This window comes from Terrapene carolina, unplaced genomic scaffold, assembly GCF_002925995.2.
Source record: "Terrapene carolina triunguis isolate 2854851 unplaced genomic scaffold, T_m_triunguis-2.0 Scaffold132, whole genome shotgun sequence".
Lineage (NCBI taxonomy): Eukaryota > Metazoa > Chordata > Testudines > Emydidae > Terrapene > Terrapene triunguis.
In genome coordinates this window covers 1,526,852-1,545,216 of record NW_020664483.1, presented here as the reverse complement: position 1 = coordinate 1,545,216, position 18,365 = coordinate 1,526,852, and the positions used below count along the sequence as shown (strand labels likewise).

General features: G+C 57.4%; 1 protein-coding gene across 1 annotated transcript in view; it reads right to left on the bottom strand.

Annotated features, from left to right (window-relative positions):
• LOC112116447 (phosphofurin acidic cluster sorting protein 2-like) overlaps positions 1 to 8,525 on the bottom strand; it is a 31,064-nt gene extending 22,539 nt beyond the window's left edge. The window contains exon 1 of the mRNA XM_024213930.1: positions 8,397 to 8,525. Coding sequence (XP_024069698.1) covers positions 8,397 to 8,525 — 129 coding nt within the window. The remainder of the gene's footprint in view (positions 1 to 8,396) is intronic.
• Between the last annotated feature and the right edge of the window lie 9,840 nt (positions 8,526 to 18,365).

Genomic DNA, 18,365 nt, shown 5'->3' with positions numbered 1-18,365 from the left:
CCCCCCCCAGGACCCTCCTTGCTCCCTGTTCCCTGACTGCCCTGACCCCTATCCACCTCCCGCCCCCTGAGAGACCCCGGGACTCCCATGCCCCATTCAATCCCTCCTGCTCCCTGACTGCCCCCTCCAGAGATGCCCCGCCCCTAACCACCCCCTGGGATCCCACCCCCTATCCAACCCACCCTGTTCCCTGACTGCCCCCACCCCTTATCCAACCCCCCTGGCCCCGGACCCCTTACCATGAGATGAGGCTCCTAGCCTCCCCGTGGAGCCAAACACTGCCCCGCGGGAGCGAGCAGCCCCGGCCCCCAGAGCGCTGCGCGCGCAGCGGCATGGCTCCAGGGGAGGGGGGAGCATGTCTGACTCCCCGCGGAGCCAAACGTTGCCCCGTGGGAGTGCGCAGCCCCGGCCCCCAGAGCGCTGCGCGCGCAGCGGCATGGCTCCAGGGGAGGGGGGAGCATGTCTGACTCAGCGCTGAGCCAAACGCTGCCCCGCGGGAGTGCGCAGCCCCGGCCCCCAGAGCGCTGCGCGCGCGGCGGCATGACTCCAGGGGAAGGTGGAGGAGGGACCGGTGGCTTGCTGTGCTCGGCCGGGCGCTCGGGCCCAGGAGCGCAGACCCCGCGGCTTGCCGCACCGGGGAGTGGAGCCATTTGCCCACCCGTGCATTAGGGTGTGCCTGGGCACACCCGGCACACCCCATGCGCACGGCTATGCTCCCGCAGTACATGTCTCTGTGCTGACCTGCACCCCAATCATTCGGGGGGGGGGGGTTCAGTCACACGTTTTGTTATTGCAGTGAAAGTCTGAATGTAGACCAGCCCCCAGGTGCTGCTGAAGGCCCCGTCAGCTCTCATGCTGTACCTGGAAGGGTGTCTGCGCCCTCCCTTCTCCCAGGTGGTTAGTCACAGGGTGAATCGGTGCCAAGGCAGTAACTCCAACCCCCGTCTGGCTCTCTGGGCCCCTGCAGCGGTCCTGGTTTTCCAGGCCACACAGGGATGGGGTTGCACATGCACAGACAGAAAAACCCTTCAACCCCCAACCCCCTTTCCAGCTCCCTGGCTTGGTCAAAGCAGCAGACAAGCAGAAGCCCAACGCTTCCCTTTGCAGATCACCCTTCGAGGCTGTAAACATGTCACTGATCAGCCTATTCCTCATTCCCTTCCATGGAGGGCCTCCAGGCAGCTCCTCAGCACAGAGGCGAACAGAACATACCTGGACTAGCAGAGACCTCAGTGCCAGGGTCCAGCACAAGAGAGGGGACTCAGGAGAAGGCTCTGAACACGCTTCCCAGAGATCCAGTGAGGTAGGCCAGCGGCACTGGCTTGACTTGGCAGCACAGAGCCAATACCTAAAGTGCCTTCCCCAAGAACTCCCCAGAGCTCTGCTCTAGCCACCGCACAATCCTCCCTCCCCAAGCAGCAGCAGAGGTTCTGGTTTCTAGGGCTTCTGGGACGGGTGACATCAGCGCAGATGGACCCAGAAGGGACAGATGGATTGGAGAGGCCCGTACAGAAACCAGCAATGCTGGCAGCCAGACAGAGAGGAAATAATAAGCAGCAACCGACAAAAAACTGAGGAGAAAAGGCAAAGCTCCCCAGAGATGCCTCCCCCTTGCGGGAGTGAGAGGGGAGGCAGAGAGCCTAGCAAAGGGCAGGAGAACCCTGGTCCTGAATGGGCACCATGGAAGCAGCGGTAGGGAGGGGACGCTCGGGAAGGAGGCAGCACAGGTTGTACTTTTCAAGACAACTGTTAGATGCATCCAGCTAAGCAGCCTGGCCTCCCCAGAGCCTGCCAACACCTAGCCGGAGCCTATCCAAAACACTTTGTCGAGGGCGTGTAATTACCACCTCCGGTGCTGGACGGACAGCGCAGGAGACCTTGGTCGTCCATCGAACAGATACAACATGGACGGCAGCAGGGCAGCCTCCCCTCCTATCCTCCCACTACCACTCACCCCGACTCACCTCCAGAGCGAGCCAGTCGCTCTTAGCCTCTCGGCGTCCACACTAGCCCGGTGGCCATCGGGGCCACCTGCAATGGAGCCCTTCCCACTGCACAGAGACCCCCAGCTCACATCCCACAGGTCTCCAACCACCCATCAGCTTTTGGTCACTCCTGACAGGTTAGAATTGACCCAGTTAACTTGCAGCCCACATCTGGAATGGGCCCTTTTGCCTCTAAGGTCATTTAAATAAAAGGGGATTCAACAGCCTGTCTTGAGCATCCGATGAGTGAGGATTCAATGCCACAGCAGGATGGGGTCTGTCTGGGAGCGCGGGTTGTGCTCGCCTGTGCAGGGAGAGGCTTGGGCAGCAAGCCGGCCATCGGAGGGCCACGCTCTGGGCATGCTCCAGAGGCTGCAACAGGGAGAGAATTATTTGCTGGTTCCATCGCCTCGCCTCCTTACACCCAGAGACGGTGGCGCATTCCTCTCCCTCCCAGGGAGGGCCGGTGTTTGCAGCTCTCCCCCCAGATGGCTCAGCGGCAGCTTTTTAAGCATGACTCTGGCTGCGCTCTCTGCCCAGAGTTCTTACCACGCTAGCTCCCTTTGTATTATCATTTCATTCCCCTGACAACTCCTCATTAAGTGTCATCTGCAAATTCAGCTAATGAGCTGTTTCCCCTCTTCCCCGGCATCCAGTTAATTCTGTAATGCTGGGGAGCATTTTGTGCTGGATGCAGCAGCGTGGTAGCGATGCAGGTGGTAAATAAGGCAGCGGCTGGCCCCAGCCCCAGCGCAGCTTCCTCCATCCAGGGTGGGTTGGGGCGGCATCACCCAAGGCACTGATTTTCCTCTGTGTTCTCCCAAAGGCCATGGGAATTTCTTTCCTTGATCCCCTTTCAGACTGGTGGTTAGAACAATCTCTGCCTATTTACTGGCCCTGTTAGTCAGAGAAATGTGTCGCACTGGGGGGCCCACAGTTCCTGGCGGGATTACCCAGTGATGGTCGCAATTCCTCGGGAGCTCTGGCTGCATGGGCCATGTCTCCAGCGCAGTGCACGCAGGTGCCGGTTTACACTTGGGAGCTCAGGCAGTGGAAGGAGCTGGTGAATGCAGTGACGCGCTCTCAGAGGGGGAACATCGGCAGCCACGAAGCAGCGTCTGCTCTCGACTGCACCGCAAGAGGGGTCGTCTTATTGCGCCCCCGGAACCTGAGCACTGTCCATCATTGCAGCTGTGCCCTCAGTGCCATCGGTCTTGGAGCCTTTTCCAACCGGGGCCCCTGTCCCATTGCTCACGGGCCCAGGGCAGCATGTGGCAGGGTCTGTGGTCAGGCATGTCACAGGCTTCTATTGGGGGACCTCGGCTTTGCAGGGCCACTGGGAGCAATCCTGGGGCAGTACCGTTTTGGGCTCTGTCGCTCTGTCGATTTATTTAGTTCTTCTGCCTAAGCAGGCAAGGGTAGGGCCAGGTACTGACTGCGACTGGGTGCCACGCAGATGGGAGGTGGCAGAACCCAGATGAAATTCAATCCTAGAGAGCCTGAGAGGTGACTGGCCAGCCCACATCGAAATGCAGACCTTGCATCTCTTCACTGGCATCTTGCATCTGCTACCCAACATTCCTTTTTCCCAGCTTCAAAGCACTGTTGGAGTCAGCTGCCAGGGCCAATTAATACCCACTAATGCTACTTGCCCTTCTAGGATTGCTGAGTGTCATTCGTAACGCCCAAGGCCATTAGCAGCTAGCTCTCCGACCCAATCACTCCAACTCTCACATGGCTTCACTGGCAACAGCGCAATCCCCTGCTGACTTGAACGGGGTTGTAGTAGGGTAAGGTGCCTCCCGAAATGCAGTAAGCTCACCGGGGGGGGCCCCAACACAAACCATGCTGACCTAGGAAGGTGGCCTCTCTTAGCATGCTGTACTTTTCTTCTTCTCCCTTGGCAGGAGCTTAGGCAGGAAGGCTGTGACAGCTACGGAGGCAGCCGTGGTGGTGACCCAAGGAATGGAAGAGACGAAGGTGGCCAGACGTGGAAGCTGCAGGATGCACATTATCCAGGGGCAGGTATCCAAAAAGAGCTTTGTTTGTATAGAGCTGAGGGAAGAGAAGATCTGAGGTCTGGAGACGCAGGATGGAACTAAGTTGAGTTTCAAAGGGGATTTGAGCAGAGGATGAAGGGAAGGCGAGAGGGGGCTGAAGGGAAAAGTCAAGACTCGCAGATGCAAGCTGGAGAACTCTGAGGGGAGACGGCTGGGTGAGGAAAGTGGCCAGTGGAAGCATGTGACTATGAGAACCAGGCAGAGGAAAAGACCAGCTAGTGAAGGAGAAGGAGGGGTCAGGAACGGGTTTGCTGGCTCGGAAAATGAAGATGGGGCACAGCAGGCAGAGGGCAAAGAAGAGAAGAGCGGCTAGTCCTAGAAGTTGAGGGGAAGCGTCCATGGAGACGGCCAGAATTCAGAGCCCCAGGAGGATACAGGACGACTTGCAGAAGATTGCAAGGGAGAACACAAGACAAAAGGACGTGCCGCCAGAAAGAACAGGAAGAGGAAGGCTGAAGACCTGCACCAACACCAGGAAGTGGCAGGTCTGAGAAGAACAGACAGGCCTGGCACCAGAGCAGATCCAGAGAACAGAAGGGTGCGCTGTCTGCCGGGAGCTAAGGGACAGGATGTGGACCTGAGGCTGAAGAGGATCTAATGGGAACAGGAAAGAATCCACTGATTGTGCTTCACATAGGAAAATGACACTGCTAGAGTCTTGCTGGAATGCATCAAGGGAGACTCTGCCAGGCTGGAAAGACGCTTAAGGAAATGGAGGCTCGGGTGATCTTCAGTGGGTCTCTGCCTGTCCCTTGAGGAGGGCAAAGGTGAGATGAGATTGTGATGATCAGCAGATGGCTCAGGCAGTGGTGCTATAAGAAAGGCTTAGGGATGTTTGACCCCTGGGAGGCATTCATGGACTGAGGACTGTTCCCGTGGGATGGACTCCACCTGAGCAGGGAGGGAAATAGATTTCTGCGATGGAGGCTGGCACAACTGATTAAAAGAGCTTTCAACCAGGAAATCAGAGGCGGCGGTTGGGAGGTGCTCAGATAGTCTCCACACCTGCTTCGAATGCTGAGTGGGAAGAAAATCAAATAAAAGAGGATACAGCAGTGGAGAAAGGAACACGGGTAGGAGAATGGACCAGAGGAAGGATAGTGCCAATACCAATGACACTAACAGTCAGATAGGTGATGCTGGCAGTGGAATGACTGAACATCATTGGGCAAGGAATTTGGGCGAAGCTGAGCAGAAACAACTAAGACGTTTGTACTCCAATGCAAAGAGCCTGGGTAACAAAATGGAGGAACTAGAACCACTGGTGCAGGAAGTGAAGCCAGATGCTGTAGGGATAATGGAAACACGGTGGAATAGTAATCATGACAGGAGTACAGGAAAGACAGACGTAAAGGTGGTGGAGTAGCATTGTATATTAATGACGAGCTAGACTGTAAAGAAATTAGAAGTGATGGAATGGATCAAACGGAATCTCTTGGGGCCAAAATCACTTTGGAGAAGAAAGGTAACAGAGGCTCCACTGGGATAGTGCTGGAGTCTGCGACACCCCCCCAGGATCGATAGAGACCTCTAACATACTACAGGGAATTGTGTGATTATGGGAGATTTTAATTTCCAAGATATTGATTGGAGGACTAATGCTACTAACGAAGGCAGGGCCCAGACAGTCCTGGACATAATCACTGACAGATTTCTTCACCAAACCAACAAGAAGCAATGCCATTTTAGACTGAGTATCGGTAAGCAGCGAGGACCTCCCAGAAGAGCTGCTTGTAGAGGACAGCCTTGGTTCCAGTGATCAGTCCCTGCTTGCCAACAGCTACATTTTGGGCATGAGGCTCTGTCTCTGGAGGGGCAGGGGGAGCACAGGGCCCAATGTAACGGCATGTGAGAATAAATACAGCTCCTACTGAGCGGTGTCCAGCTGGGTGGGGCCGCACGTGGGTAACTGCTCAGCTCTGTGGCTTTGGCGTAGCGAGGGCCAGGCTGGGGAATGCAGTGAGGGAACCTGCAGAGCGTGGCGGGCTCATGGCCCAAGCGGCACTTAGAGTAACAAAGACGACCAGGGCAGGAGAGCCCTACAGAGGTCACATGCAGTTAGCCACCCGGGGGATTACAGCCTTCGCCAGCCTTGCCCTCCCCTCAGCCCCTGGCCAAGCCCAGCCCTGCCAGCAGCTCCGCTTTCTCGGGTCCCCTGTCACACCACCAGAGAGCTAGCGGAGCAGCCCAGCCCAGTCTCAGCCCCTCCTTGCTGTGAACGCTGCGCCCGCCAGCTGCCAGCCCCCTGCCCAGCTCTGCTATTCCCTGGGTAGTGCCTGCGGCAGAAGCGGTGCTCTCACATCTCCTGGAAGGCTCGGTAGCGATTTATAGCGACGCTAACAACCCCCAATACCTCCCGAGACGAGTCTCAGACAGCACAAGGCGAGTATTTGCACAGAGACCAGGAATAAAACCCTGGATGCCAGAACTGACTGGAGGGGACAGGACTGGCCCCCCGGTCCCCCATACTTCCTACAGCTCCAGTCTGGATCCTGGAGGGCAAGTGGGGCAGGCACAACCAGCCCTCCCTTCTGGAGCACATTAATACCCAGGCTTCCTCCGCTAATCCAGCTTTAAACCCTAATGCCTGCAGCACAAAGAGCTCTCTGGCCTCCCCGCCCCACCCTGCTTCCCATGGCAGCCACAGCTTCCCGACAAGAGCCCCTTCCATCCGAGACTGCTGCTCGGGATGGCGGCAGGATCACAGGGCCCCCGAGCACCCCGGGAAGGGGGAAGGGAGGATCCCTCTCGCACACCCAGAAGGGGAGGGGGCAGGTGACACATGCATCCTGGGTCTGTGCACGTGTGACACAGCGAAAGGAGAGAGATCCCTGCTCCCTGTGAGGAAGAAGAGGTGGTAGGATGGATCTCCCACCTCACAGAAGGCAGCAGGATCGTCCACGCCAACGAAAAGGGGAGGCTGGCACTGGAGATCACACACACGCACGGGCTTGTAGAGAGGAAGAAAAATCGCCTCCACCAGGCTGGTGTGTCTCTCCCTCTCACACACAGCATTGCCCCCCCGTTCTCTTCCTGCTCCTAACGCAGGCTGAAGCGAGGAGTTCCTACGACAGACCGGGCAGGCGGGATGAGACTCAGCCCCATGTCAGTTGCATTCAGTGACCTTTATCAGCGTGCCAGGCTGTGCGAGGGGGTGTCTGCCGGAGGACAGGGCTACACACCGTGTTTGGGGTTCGAACCCCTGGCTCCGGTGGTCATTACCAGCCATTCTGATCCGGTGACAGGTTACCCTTCCCACTCATCACCACCGGAGACCCAAGGGAGCTTTCTCCTCCCCAGAACCAGAGCGTTCCCCTGGGGTTGGAGCACCAGCCATTACATCCTGCCTCCCTAAAACATGCCCTGCAGTCCAGCTCCTTCCCTCCCTGTGCGTCCCTGCCGGTTGTGCAGAGCCGTTGGCAGGGCACAGCGCGGCTGCAGGAAAGGAGGGAGCTCCTAGGGCTCGGGAGGCCCAGTATAATGCATTGGACAGCCCCAGATGGAAGGCCCCAAAGCAGGGCAGAGCCTAGGTGTTCAGGCAGCCCGGGTGCTTCCTGCCCGGCTCTGCCGCCCTCCAGACGCTACACAGGTAGCTGCAGAGTAGAGCCTCTTGGGTCCAGGGCCAAGTGTCAGCATCGTCACAGGCGTCCCACACAGACGGAGGGGTCCAGTGACGTGCCAGAGGCCATGCTGGGGGTGGGGGTGGAGGTGTCACTCTCCAGGGCCCAGCGGGGGACCGAGAGGCAACAGGCCACACTAGCTAGTTTTGGCTGGGCCTGTGAGAGTCCTGGCAGCATGCCGCAGTCCATCCCTGGTGCAGGGTGCGGCAGAAGGCAGGGAGCAGAGCCCAGCCAGGGCTGCAGAATGCAGGGGAAGATCTACATGGAGTGCGAGGTTTCTGCCTGGGGAACCCTGAGCACTGGCAGCTAGGCGTCCCTCTCTACGCGTGGAGACAAGAGTCGAGAGCGCCCCTCTGCTCAGATCCAGCCCCTCTGGGCCTCCTTCCTGGGGGCCGCTGGCTCCATCAGCCCAAGGAACGCCCGCACAGGGCTGCCTCCCACCTTCCAAGGGACAGGAGCGGATGCTCGGCAAGGGGAGAGGGCGATGGGGAAAGGACCGGTTCCAGCCCCGCATTGCAGGACTGCAGGCCTGGCCACCAATTCGGCGCTCGAGCAAGCGGCAGGGGCGGCTACCGCTGACCTCTGGGAGAGCGGGTCCCGCTGGCACCAGGGCTCACCCCGCTCCGGGGACTCGACAGTGGCGCTAACAGAGCGGAAAGGGGAACGAGGGCAGACAACGCCCCCAGCACCAGCCTGCCCACCCCAAGCGCTGCACTGGGGCCGCGGCTCACCTGAATCTTCACAGCGATGAGCACCGAGCTCAGCTCCTTGTCCAGCTCCCTCAGCACGGTGAGCTTCTTCAGGCGCAGGCTGCAGAGCCTGTAAGACAGAGAGAATGGAACACACTCAGGCACCACCATCCCCGGGGCCCTGCCGCATGGTCCGAGGCGTCCGGACGGGAGCCGGGATGGCGCCCAGCCGCGGCCGCCTCTCCCCGCCACAGGCACACGCTCAGCTGAGGAGCGGCGGGATCCACGCCCCCCCAGAGAAAGCGGATCAGAGCCGAAAGGGAAGGAGGAACATTAACAGAGCTAAAGAAGGATTAAGGGATTACGGTGGGACAGGAAGTCGCAGGCCGTGTGGTGGAGAGATCCTTCCCAAGCAGGGCTGCTGCCAGCCTCTGTAAAGCTACCTTGGCCGCCAGGACTGTTTATTTATAAACTAAAGCACTTAAATCCACTCTGATCTGGGACTTAACAAGACAAATATTCCCATTCAGACATTACGCCTCTGCTCGCTCCCTGGGGCAGCTTCATGCTCCCCAGCCCGGCACTCCCTGGGGCCAGAGCAGGCTGCCCTGAGCCCACCCTCCATCCCAGTGTGCTGTGTGCCTGTCGGGGGAGAGAGGCGGCTGGGCAGAAAGTGGCACTGCCTATTCCCCCAGGCCCAGCCCCTGAACCAACCCACAGGCTCTGCCAAGGAGAGGACTCGCATGAGCCGTTCAAATGCCTGCAAACAACCACCCACGCGATGTGGAGCAGAGACCGGCAGGGCTGGATGGAAGAGCACGTCTCCCAGCACTGGCAGGAAGCACCCTTCCTAATCTGCCAGGCAGAGCAGGGGGCAGCCAGGCAGGGAACTGAGGAGTGGCTACAGGCTGGAACGGAGGGTGCATGAAGAGCTGGGGCAGGAATGGACAGCGGGGGGTGCTGCAGGGCAGGTCTAGGTGCCCTTGACACAGCTACGGCGAGGTCCCACAACCGGAAGGGCTGGAGCTCGCAGAAGAGGCTTTCCAGCCTTGCACTGCTCCAGAGCATTGCGAACTCAGCCCTGCCGGTCTGTCCTGTGCTCGGATACCAGGGCATCCAACAGGGCCAGAAGGTGATGAGCTTGTCGCTCCCCGGAGGACGTGGGGGGCTCTGCCCAAAAGCACCAATGGGGAGCTGAAATCCCTCGTTGCTAGGAGATCCCTCTCCCTGTGGCCAATGCCAGGTGGCCCAGAGGGAATGAACAGAACAGGGAATCGCCAAGTGATCCATCCCCTGTCGCTCATTCCCAGCATTTGGCAAACAGCAGCTAGACACACCATCCCTGCCCATCCTGGCTAATAGCCTTTGATGGACCTGTCCTCCATGAGCTTATCTAGTTCTTTTTTGAACCCTGGCCATTTCGGAGAAGGCAGGGCAGGCTCTAAATACTGGGAGGTTCTTTCTGCATCTCTTGCCTTTCTCCCAGATCTGTACATGCTGCGTGCTTTACATGTTAGTGGCAGACTCACTGTCCTGGGCATGTACTTCACAGGCTTCCTCAGCAGGCTGACCGAGATAGCTAGAGGCCAGCGAGCCTGCTGCCATCAACGCTGAGCAAATGGAAAAGCTAATCTAGGATTCAGTCAATAATTAATGCCAGTCCAGACGGTTTTAGGAAAATAGTTATCGGCAAACAACCCTGATTTCATTCTTTGATGCGATGACAAGGCAGTTGCACATATGTAATATACAGAGACTTTGGTAAGACCTTTGACTTAGCACCATCCAACGCTCCATCAAAAAAACGAGCATTACACAAGACCAGTGAAGCCCCGTTAAATGGCTTAAGAAGGGGCAGATCCCCAAAGCAGTTATCAATGGGGAATCCTTACACGAGACTGTTTCCTGGTGGGTTCCGCGGGGATCAGCACTAGACCTGCTGCGCCCCAATATTTTTATCAATAATCTGGAAGCCAATATAAAAATCACTGCTGATGAAATTTACAGATGACACATTGGCAGAGTGGTCAAAATTGACGAGAACAAGGCTCAGTCATACAGCGTGATCTGGATTGCTTGGTAAGCCGGGCCCATTCAAACAAAATGTGATTTAATACAGTCAAATGCAAAGTTACAGATCTGGACACAAGGAACGCAGGCCGGCCCTGAAATACGGGGACTGGCCCCTGGCATGCAGCGACTCCGAAAAGGAGCTGGGGTCTCATTGTGGACAAGCAACTCAACGTGAGCTCCCACTGCAATGCTGTGGCAAAAAGGGCTAATGCCACCCTTGGATGTACAAACGGGAGGCATGAGTAGGGATATGGAGGTGATTTTTACCTCCGTATGCGGCACTGGGGAGGCGGATACTGGAATACTGCGTCCAGTTTGGGGGTCCATGTTTTTTATGTAGGAACATGTAGGGTGCCGGAAAGCACGACAAGAATAGTTCAAGGGCTGGAGAAAATACCTTCTAGTGAGAGAAGGAAAGAGCACAGTTTGGTTTATTAAAAGGATTGGGAGGAGACTGGAGAAAATGCCAGGTGCCGAAGGGCTCTTTAGTCCAGCCCTGACAGGCAGAACAAGACCCAGTGGCTGGAAGCTGAAGCCAGACAAATTCGTTAGAAATAAGGCCCCAATGTTTAACAGTGACCAACCCCCGGAACAAACTCCCAAGGGCTGGTGGATTCTCCACCTCTGGGGATCTTCAGAGCCAGACGGGAGCCTTTCTGGAAGATGCTTTAGCCAATAAAGGAGTCCGTGGGTGACATTCTCTGGCCTGTATTATACACAAGGTCAGGCTAGATGATCTAATGGTCCCTTCTGGCTTTACAATTAAATCTATGAAGCACAGACATCTGAGCACGCCTGGCTAGGAAATCTCGCAGCTACAGAAGCCTCTCTCTTCCCTACCCCGTGGGATTTTGGAGAGTGCCATAGAAAACATCTCTCCATTTGCCTTCCCCCTTTTTCATGCTGATTAGAGGCCTGACCTCCCTTCTCCCCCATTCCATTTCCCGTTTGTGCTCATTCGCGCTGCGAAGCTCCTGCCCGGGGACTCTCCCCCTGCTGCGCTGTCTCACGGGAAGGCAGGATGCTCTGTTTTCAGGGTCTGGGTTCATGCCTGGGTGAGGAAGAAGGTTGGCTGTATTGTGGGTTGGGATATTAACGCACAGCCCTGGCAGTGGGACTGTAGCGTGTTGTATTCTAGGGGCTCCAGTCTGCCTCGTGTGATTTTCTCTGCAAACCCCAAGGCTGCTCAGTGCTCATGGGACACGTATCACCGGCAGGTTAGCGACTTGTCCCCCATCATACTTATGGCTTTATTTACGTTGGACTTCCCAGGCAGTAATTGCCAGGTTCACTGGGTTTGGGGATCACATTCATTGTCTTGGGATGGGACGCATGCCTGCTGGGGCGGCCCCTTTGCACACCTTGCCTTCAGCATTAGCGCTTTGCACAAGGTAACCATTATTCACCAGTGTTGCAAACCTCTATTCTCCTTACTAGACAGGTTACAAACAGCAGTTCTTCTCTAACTCCTGCCTCTTTACTACTTCCCCTGCTCCTGCTAGTACTTTTCACTCTAGTTCACCAGCCAGGGTCAGCTTTGAGGCTGGTCTCCCCCGGATTGACCCAAATGACAGAGCCCAGCGCCCTGGAGCCGAGGAACTCAAGATATCAGCGAGGACAAACGTGGAGCAGGACCCAGAAATGGCTGGCCCCTGCTCTGCGTAAGGAGAACGCCCTGCCTACATCAGCGAGGGGGCAAAAGCATTTGGAAGTTGTGTAAATCCTCCTGCGGCCATGAAACTGACGCAGCCCTACGGGCAGGCGAGTCCATCGTCCACTGGAGGGTTTCTTGCACCTTTCTCTGCAGCAGGCACGGCTGGTCCTGGCCAGCGTCAGAAACGGAGAGGGGCCTAGACGGACGGCTGCTCTGATCCCGTCTGGCAAGTGCTGCGCCCTAAGGCAGGAGTCCCGGCTAAGAGAGCGACTTTAATTGCTCCCCAGGGACGGGAGCCTTCTGGCTGATTTCGACAAGGCTTGACAGGCAGTTCAATGGGTCCCGGCTGGCTGGAAAAGCCACGGCTACGGCGCAGGGTCAGCGTGCAAGGGAATCCCAGGGCTCACGCTCTGCAGAGGAAAAGGAGCTCAGGCCCCTCTGTGCCCCTGGAGAGAAAGGGGAAAACACCAGCCCACGCGCACACGTTTCACCCAGGCAAGCCGCTACCCTCCCACTCACCTACAGACGGTCAGGGGGATAGCCCGCCAGCGACAATTCACCCAGGGACCTGTTGGATTCTCCATCACTGGCCAGTTCTCAATCCAGATTGGCTTTTTCTAAAAGCTCTGCCCCAGGACTGGGGGGCCGGTATCTGGCCTGCGCTCCCCAGGGCGTCAGAGGAGGTGATCCCAAGGGCCTGCCTGGCCTGGGACTCTAGAACGCCCACGCGTCCTGGAGAGACTCCAGCTGGGGGGCACACACAGGAGGGGACCCAGGCTGCCCTCTGAAAGGGGAGCCAGTGATGCCCAACAGGGAGAAGGCAAGGGGGAGGGGCACCACGAATCAATTCCTCTGCAAGGGGAGGTCAGCGAAGGGCCAGGCTGCTGCCAGAGCCCTGGTACAGCAAAGAGCCAGACAGCCTGAGGGAGCACATCCGACCCCTTGCTTTCCTCCCCAGCCCCATGCTCCCCACCACTGCACTGAGCGGGGCAGACCCTGCCCCTGGTGACCCCCTGGGCACTCCGACCTTCGCTGCAGCACCAGGAGGCTGAGGAGAGGGGAGCAGTGCACCTAAGCCCCTCGGCGGGCAGCGCCCTTGGAAGGGGCCACCCGGGGGGGTAGTCCGAGTGGCTGGTGCTGGGCTCCTGTGGCTCGTCCGAGCGAGCAGAGCTGGCGTTCCCTGTCCCAGTCCCTGCGCCGGCAGGCAGCCGCCTCCTTGCGGTGCCCACGGGAGCCCTGTGATTGGAGCCGACAGCAGCTGTTGCCAGCCGGACGCGCTCGGGGACTAGGGCTGCACTGCCGGCGACAGGGAAGTGGGCTCTGGCTGCTGTTTCCACAGGCTGTGGCACACGGCGAGGGGGGCAGAGCAGAGGGGGTGGGGCTGGTCCCCATTCAATCCAGGGCCGGGGCTAGGAAGAGAACCACACCGAGGCATGGCTGCTGTCCCCGTTTGTCCAGGGGAGAGGGGCGCAGAGCCCCTGAAATACACACCTCTGCCACTTCCCCAGGGGCAGCTTGAAGGACCCCGCTGGGAAGAACCAGCTCCCCTAAAGTGAGCTTGAGAGGCAGGAAGAGGCTGAGCCCACGGGGCTCCTTGGTCCCCACTGCGGCAGCCTCTCTGCCTTTCCCGGCTAGCTCCACGGGACAGCCTCTACCTGGCTCCTCGGGCCTTCCAGCTCCTTCCAGCAGCTCCCAGCAGGGCCAACCCACGGCTGAAGCCGAAGAGCAAGAAGCAGCAGAGACCCGCTCCCGAGCTGACCTGGAGTAACCCAGGCATGGAAAGCGAGCCGAGGCTGCATGCAGACTAGACCCCCGTCCCCCACAGCGCCAGGCAGCCAGGACTAGGGCGAGCAGCCATCTGCCCTGCAGAATGTGGGGCGGAAGTGCCAAGAGAAGACCCGGAGCCAGGGCCCCCCGGCCACGAGTGGGTGGAGTCAGGGCCGAGAACAATCGACACAGCAAGGAAAGCTCCTGCTGCAGCAGCCCCGGTTCCGGCGCGGGGGGCTAAGGCCACTGCAGGGGTGTGAACTGCCAAGAGCAGGGGGAGATGACGTTCAGCCCTAGGCCAGGGCCAGAACAAAGCCTCAGCAGCAACGCTGTCCTCTAAATCCGCCCACCCTGCCTCATGCCAGCCCGGAGAGCCCCCGGGGGAAGGAAGTGACTCTGGGCTCAGCTAGACAAGGCGAAAAGGGGTATTTTAACCGGTTCGCTAACACACTACCACGCATGTTTTAAAACCCACATGGACACGTGTCAGCCAGCTGGGTTGCAGCCGATGTGTTAAAATACAACTTGCCTGCCTGCAGTAGGGTTTTAAACCATGCTAGTTAGACTGTGTCAGTATGACAGAACGCCCCCCTGCCGTCACACCTGCACACCACTGCAATCAGCTTTGTACAAATACCGGGGAGGGGTCATTGACAGCTAATAACTCGCTGGGCAAGAACATCCCGGGGACAGGGCGGGCGGAACAGTCTGTGTAAAGCTCTGAGCATTAGCCCAACTCCTGACTGAAGGGCGTTTGCCAGGCAAGTCTGGGGAGGGGTAAACCTGCTCCCCAAAGACAAAGGACAAGTTGTCGCCCCAGCCAGGCAGGTGCCATCACAGCTGATGGGCCATTGACTACCAAGGACAGGGCAGGAACAAACAGATCTGATCTTAGCAAACAGCAGCATGGAACCTCTCCCTCCACCCCCGACTCCTTGTCTCCTGGCTCTCAGGGGGAAAGACCTTTATCTAGGGGTCACCCTCAGGACAATGTACTTCAAAGGGGGACTGAACTATAAAAGTGAGGGGGCAACCCCCCCTCCCCCGGTTCTCTCTCCCCATCCATCTCTCTCCTGTTCACCTAAGACCAGGAAAGAAACGGCCGGAGGGTTTGGTCAGCAGCGTTACTGGACACGTGGACAGCTTGGGAAGTTCAGTACAGGGAAACGATTTCTCTTTATTTCTCTTGGAACCATTTCTGACTTTAGTGCCTCTTTACTTGTACCCCCTGAATAGCTCTCGCCTTGCAATTAAATACACTCGTTTTAGTCTTTAATTAGAACTAACCCAGTGTTGTGACCTGGGTGGGTAATTCCAGCTGAGTTCAGACTGCTGTGTACCGAGCCCCTTAGAGGGGCAACAGACCTAACACATCTGGGCTGCCCAGGAGAGGGCTGGACACGCAGATCACACATATCTGGGGGGCAGCCGGGACTGGGAGTGTGCTGGGGTCACCTTGGGAGCAGTAACCCAGGCTGGCGGGAGCCAGAGTGCGGCTGGTGTTTGCCGACAGGCTGCTGGGGTCAGAGCTGCTGGAGCAGGCTGTGGCTGTACACAGACACCCAGGGTGTGACCGGCAGCAGCCCAGACTGGGAGCTACAGCAGCAAAGCATTGAGAGGCACCCCAGGTTGCAGGGCAGGTGGGTGACAACCCCTCCCTCCTCTGGATTGCACCCCGCAATGTCAGTTAGAGAACGCGTTTTAAAATGCCACCATTTCTGCCAGCCTAGATGAGGCCTAAGCGCAGGGGATGGCATAAGAAAAGGCACAAGCCACGGCGGTGATGCTGCACTCAGGGAGTGTTAGCAAAAGGTTCCCGAGTCAGGAGGCAGGTATCTCCCCCAGGAAGCAATTACTGCTCCTAAGGAAGCTTTGCCCTCCCTGGAGAGGAAGGTCCCAGGGACCTACACAGGCTAGGCAAAGAGCAGAGGAAAGTCACCGATGAAAACAAAGGGTAGCGCACCTTGGAAGGAAAATCTGAACTGCTTACGCACATTCCTGGGCTCTAAATGAACTGGAGCCATTCCGGGAAAAGCTCTGAGCATCAGCGCGAACAGCTCAGTGCAAACCTCTCTGACATGCGCAGCAATGGTCCAAGGGGGGCGGAGGGAGTACAGCAGAGTGCATAATGAATGAGCTAGAGAATCATGCTGAAAATTACCGTGCTGTTACATAACGCAATGGAGCACCGTGGCCTGGAATACTGTGTGCAGCACTGCTCCCCCCCCCTCCAAAGGGGACAGCAGGAATCAGCCCAAGGCTGTGGTAGGACTGGGCAGGCAGTGCACAGATTTGGGAGTGCGCATTTTGCCCAAGGACAGACCCCAAATTACAAAAAGTTCCCAGGGCTCTAACGTCGGCATTCTTAGCCTAACTCAGCTGCATATGACTCATGCAAAGATAATGGGCTAAAATCAAACCCGGCCAGGATCTGAGCCTATAGTTCACATCTCATTCTTAGAACACTGAGCCATCCCCTCTGGGTTCTATACAGCTGATCATGTCATGATCTGTGCACTCAAATTACTTCTCAGAATAATGCCAGATGCTGCTTCCTCGGAGCAATAGAAGGCAGAATGGAGACCCATCAAAAGCCCATGCGATGACTGTCCCCCCCTTCCAGCCACGCCTGAATTGTCCCTGTCCCAAAGCAGATATCTGCAAGCACCCCCAGCTACAGCATTCAGCTTGGGAAAGGTCCGGCCGTTAACTCTGAGGAGTTTCTGTAGGATTTCCCTGGCAGTTTGCTAAGCAGCGTGTGGAGCCTAGGAAGTGAACTGACCTGACCACCCTTTTCAGCTAGAAGCCTTGCTGCAGCTCCCAACTTCAGTGCAGGGGGCAGATCAAACTTGAAAGTCTCTCCTGATCCCAGTGGGGCAGCCACTGCCCTGTGCTACCAGCTCTGATCCACACAGGGGCTCACTCTCAAAGTCATACTTACAGGTCACCCAGAAAACGCGCAGCTCTCTCACCCCGGCCTTCGCAAACATTTCTGCTGGCAGGCCAGCCGGCTCTTCGGCAGAGGGAAACGGCCAATTTTAACGTCTCTTAGCGCTGGCAGGACTTGCCAAGCACTGACGCGGCTCTGCGCTAACAACCCCCCGAGAACGCTCTGCTCAAGAGGAGGGACAGCCTACCAGAGCCGGAATCGGACCGAGGATTACCGGGGTAAAGGGAGGCCCCATTGCTCAGCAGGGGACATCACAGCCTTGCACACATCAAGTTTTCCTCTGTGCTGCTCACACGTCTTTCCTGAGCCACGTCATTCCTAGAGAAGAGCCGCCCCACCCCACCCATCTCAGGCCCCAGACCAGCACAGCCACAAACTGTCCCAATTCCATCCCCGTTCACAGCGCACAACGGCTCTCCCACCGCTTCGTTTCTGGGTCTAAACGAACAGGCCCCTCTCCCTGCAGAGCTCTGCTCCCTGGGGCCGGATCCAGACGTCGGCGCTCGACTTTCGCTCGGTGCTCACTCGGGCAAAACTCCCCCTGAAGTCAGTGGCAGAACTGAAGGCCGAAGCAGAGCAGGAAGATCTTTATTATCGGGGGAGATACAAGGGAAGGAAAGAACTCAGCCGGAGTCAGGTTCCGGGGGGGGTCAGCAGGGCTGGCAGTTAGAAAAAAATATTCTTTTATGTGCAAACTCAGCCCATCTGACCTGAGGTCGCTGAGACACAATAAATCCGGCATCCCATCCGGTCACTTCTCCGGTCTCTTTCGAGAGTCGCACAGCGCTGTGTCCACAACGGGGCAGCCTGGCAACCTGGCTACAGCGAATCACCGTCCCAGAGCAGCTCTCCAGAGGGTCAGAGCCGTTTGCTACTGCCAAGATGGGCGCTCTTTGGGGGTGAGCTGATCAGATCATCAGAAATCCTTACCAGGCTGCTATGCTTAGATCAAACCACCACGTGGTCTCTCCAGAAAAGTTCTGACTCTGCATTCACTGCCCCGGGCCTGCCCCATACAGCTTTGTGACATGGTCAGCAAATGCTTGAAGCCACAACATACCAGTATTAGCATATTCTCCCATAGGCCAGAATGAGCAACCACTGTGCTTTTCTGCTGCTTCCAGGGGCTTCTGCGACTCGCCTGATCCTCTCGCCCTGAAATCAATGGGAGTTTTCCGGCTAGAGTAACAAGTCCGGCCAGCATGTGCAGATAGCAGTGCAGCTGCAGCGTTAGGGCTTTCAGCCTTTCACAAATGGCACCTCGGCCTAGCCGCCTACTCTGGCTTCTTGTTCCCCACATTTGGAGTGGCCATAGCCCGTGTTACACAGCGTAACTGGGGAGAGTCCAGAGGAGAACAACAAAACGATCAAAGGTTCAGAACACCTGAGCTATGAGGAAAGGTTACAGAACTGGGCGCGTTGAGTCTTGAGCAAAGAAGGCTGAGGGGGGACCTGAGAACAGTCTTCATACGTCAAGAGCTGTCACAGAGAGGACAGGGATAAATCGTCCTCCACGTGCACGGAAGGAAGGACAAGAGGAAATGGGTTTGATCTGCACCAAGGCAGA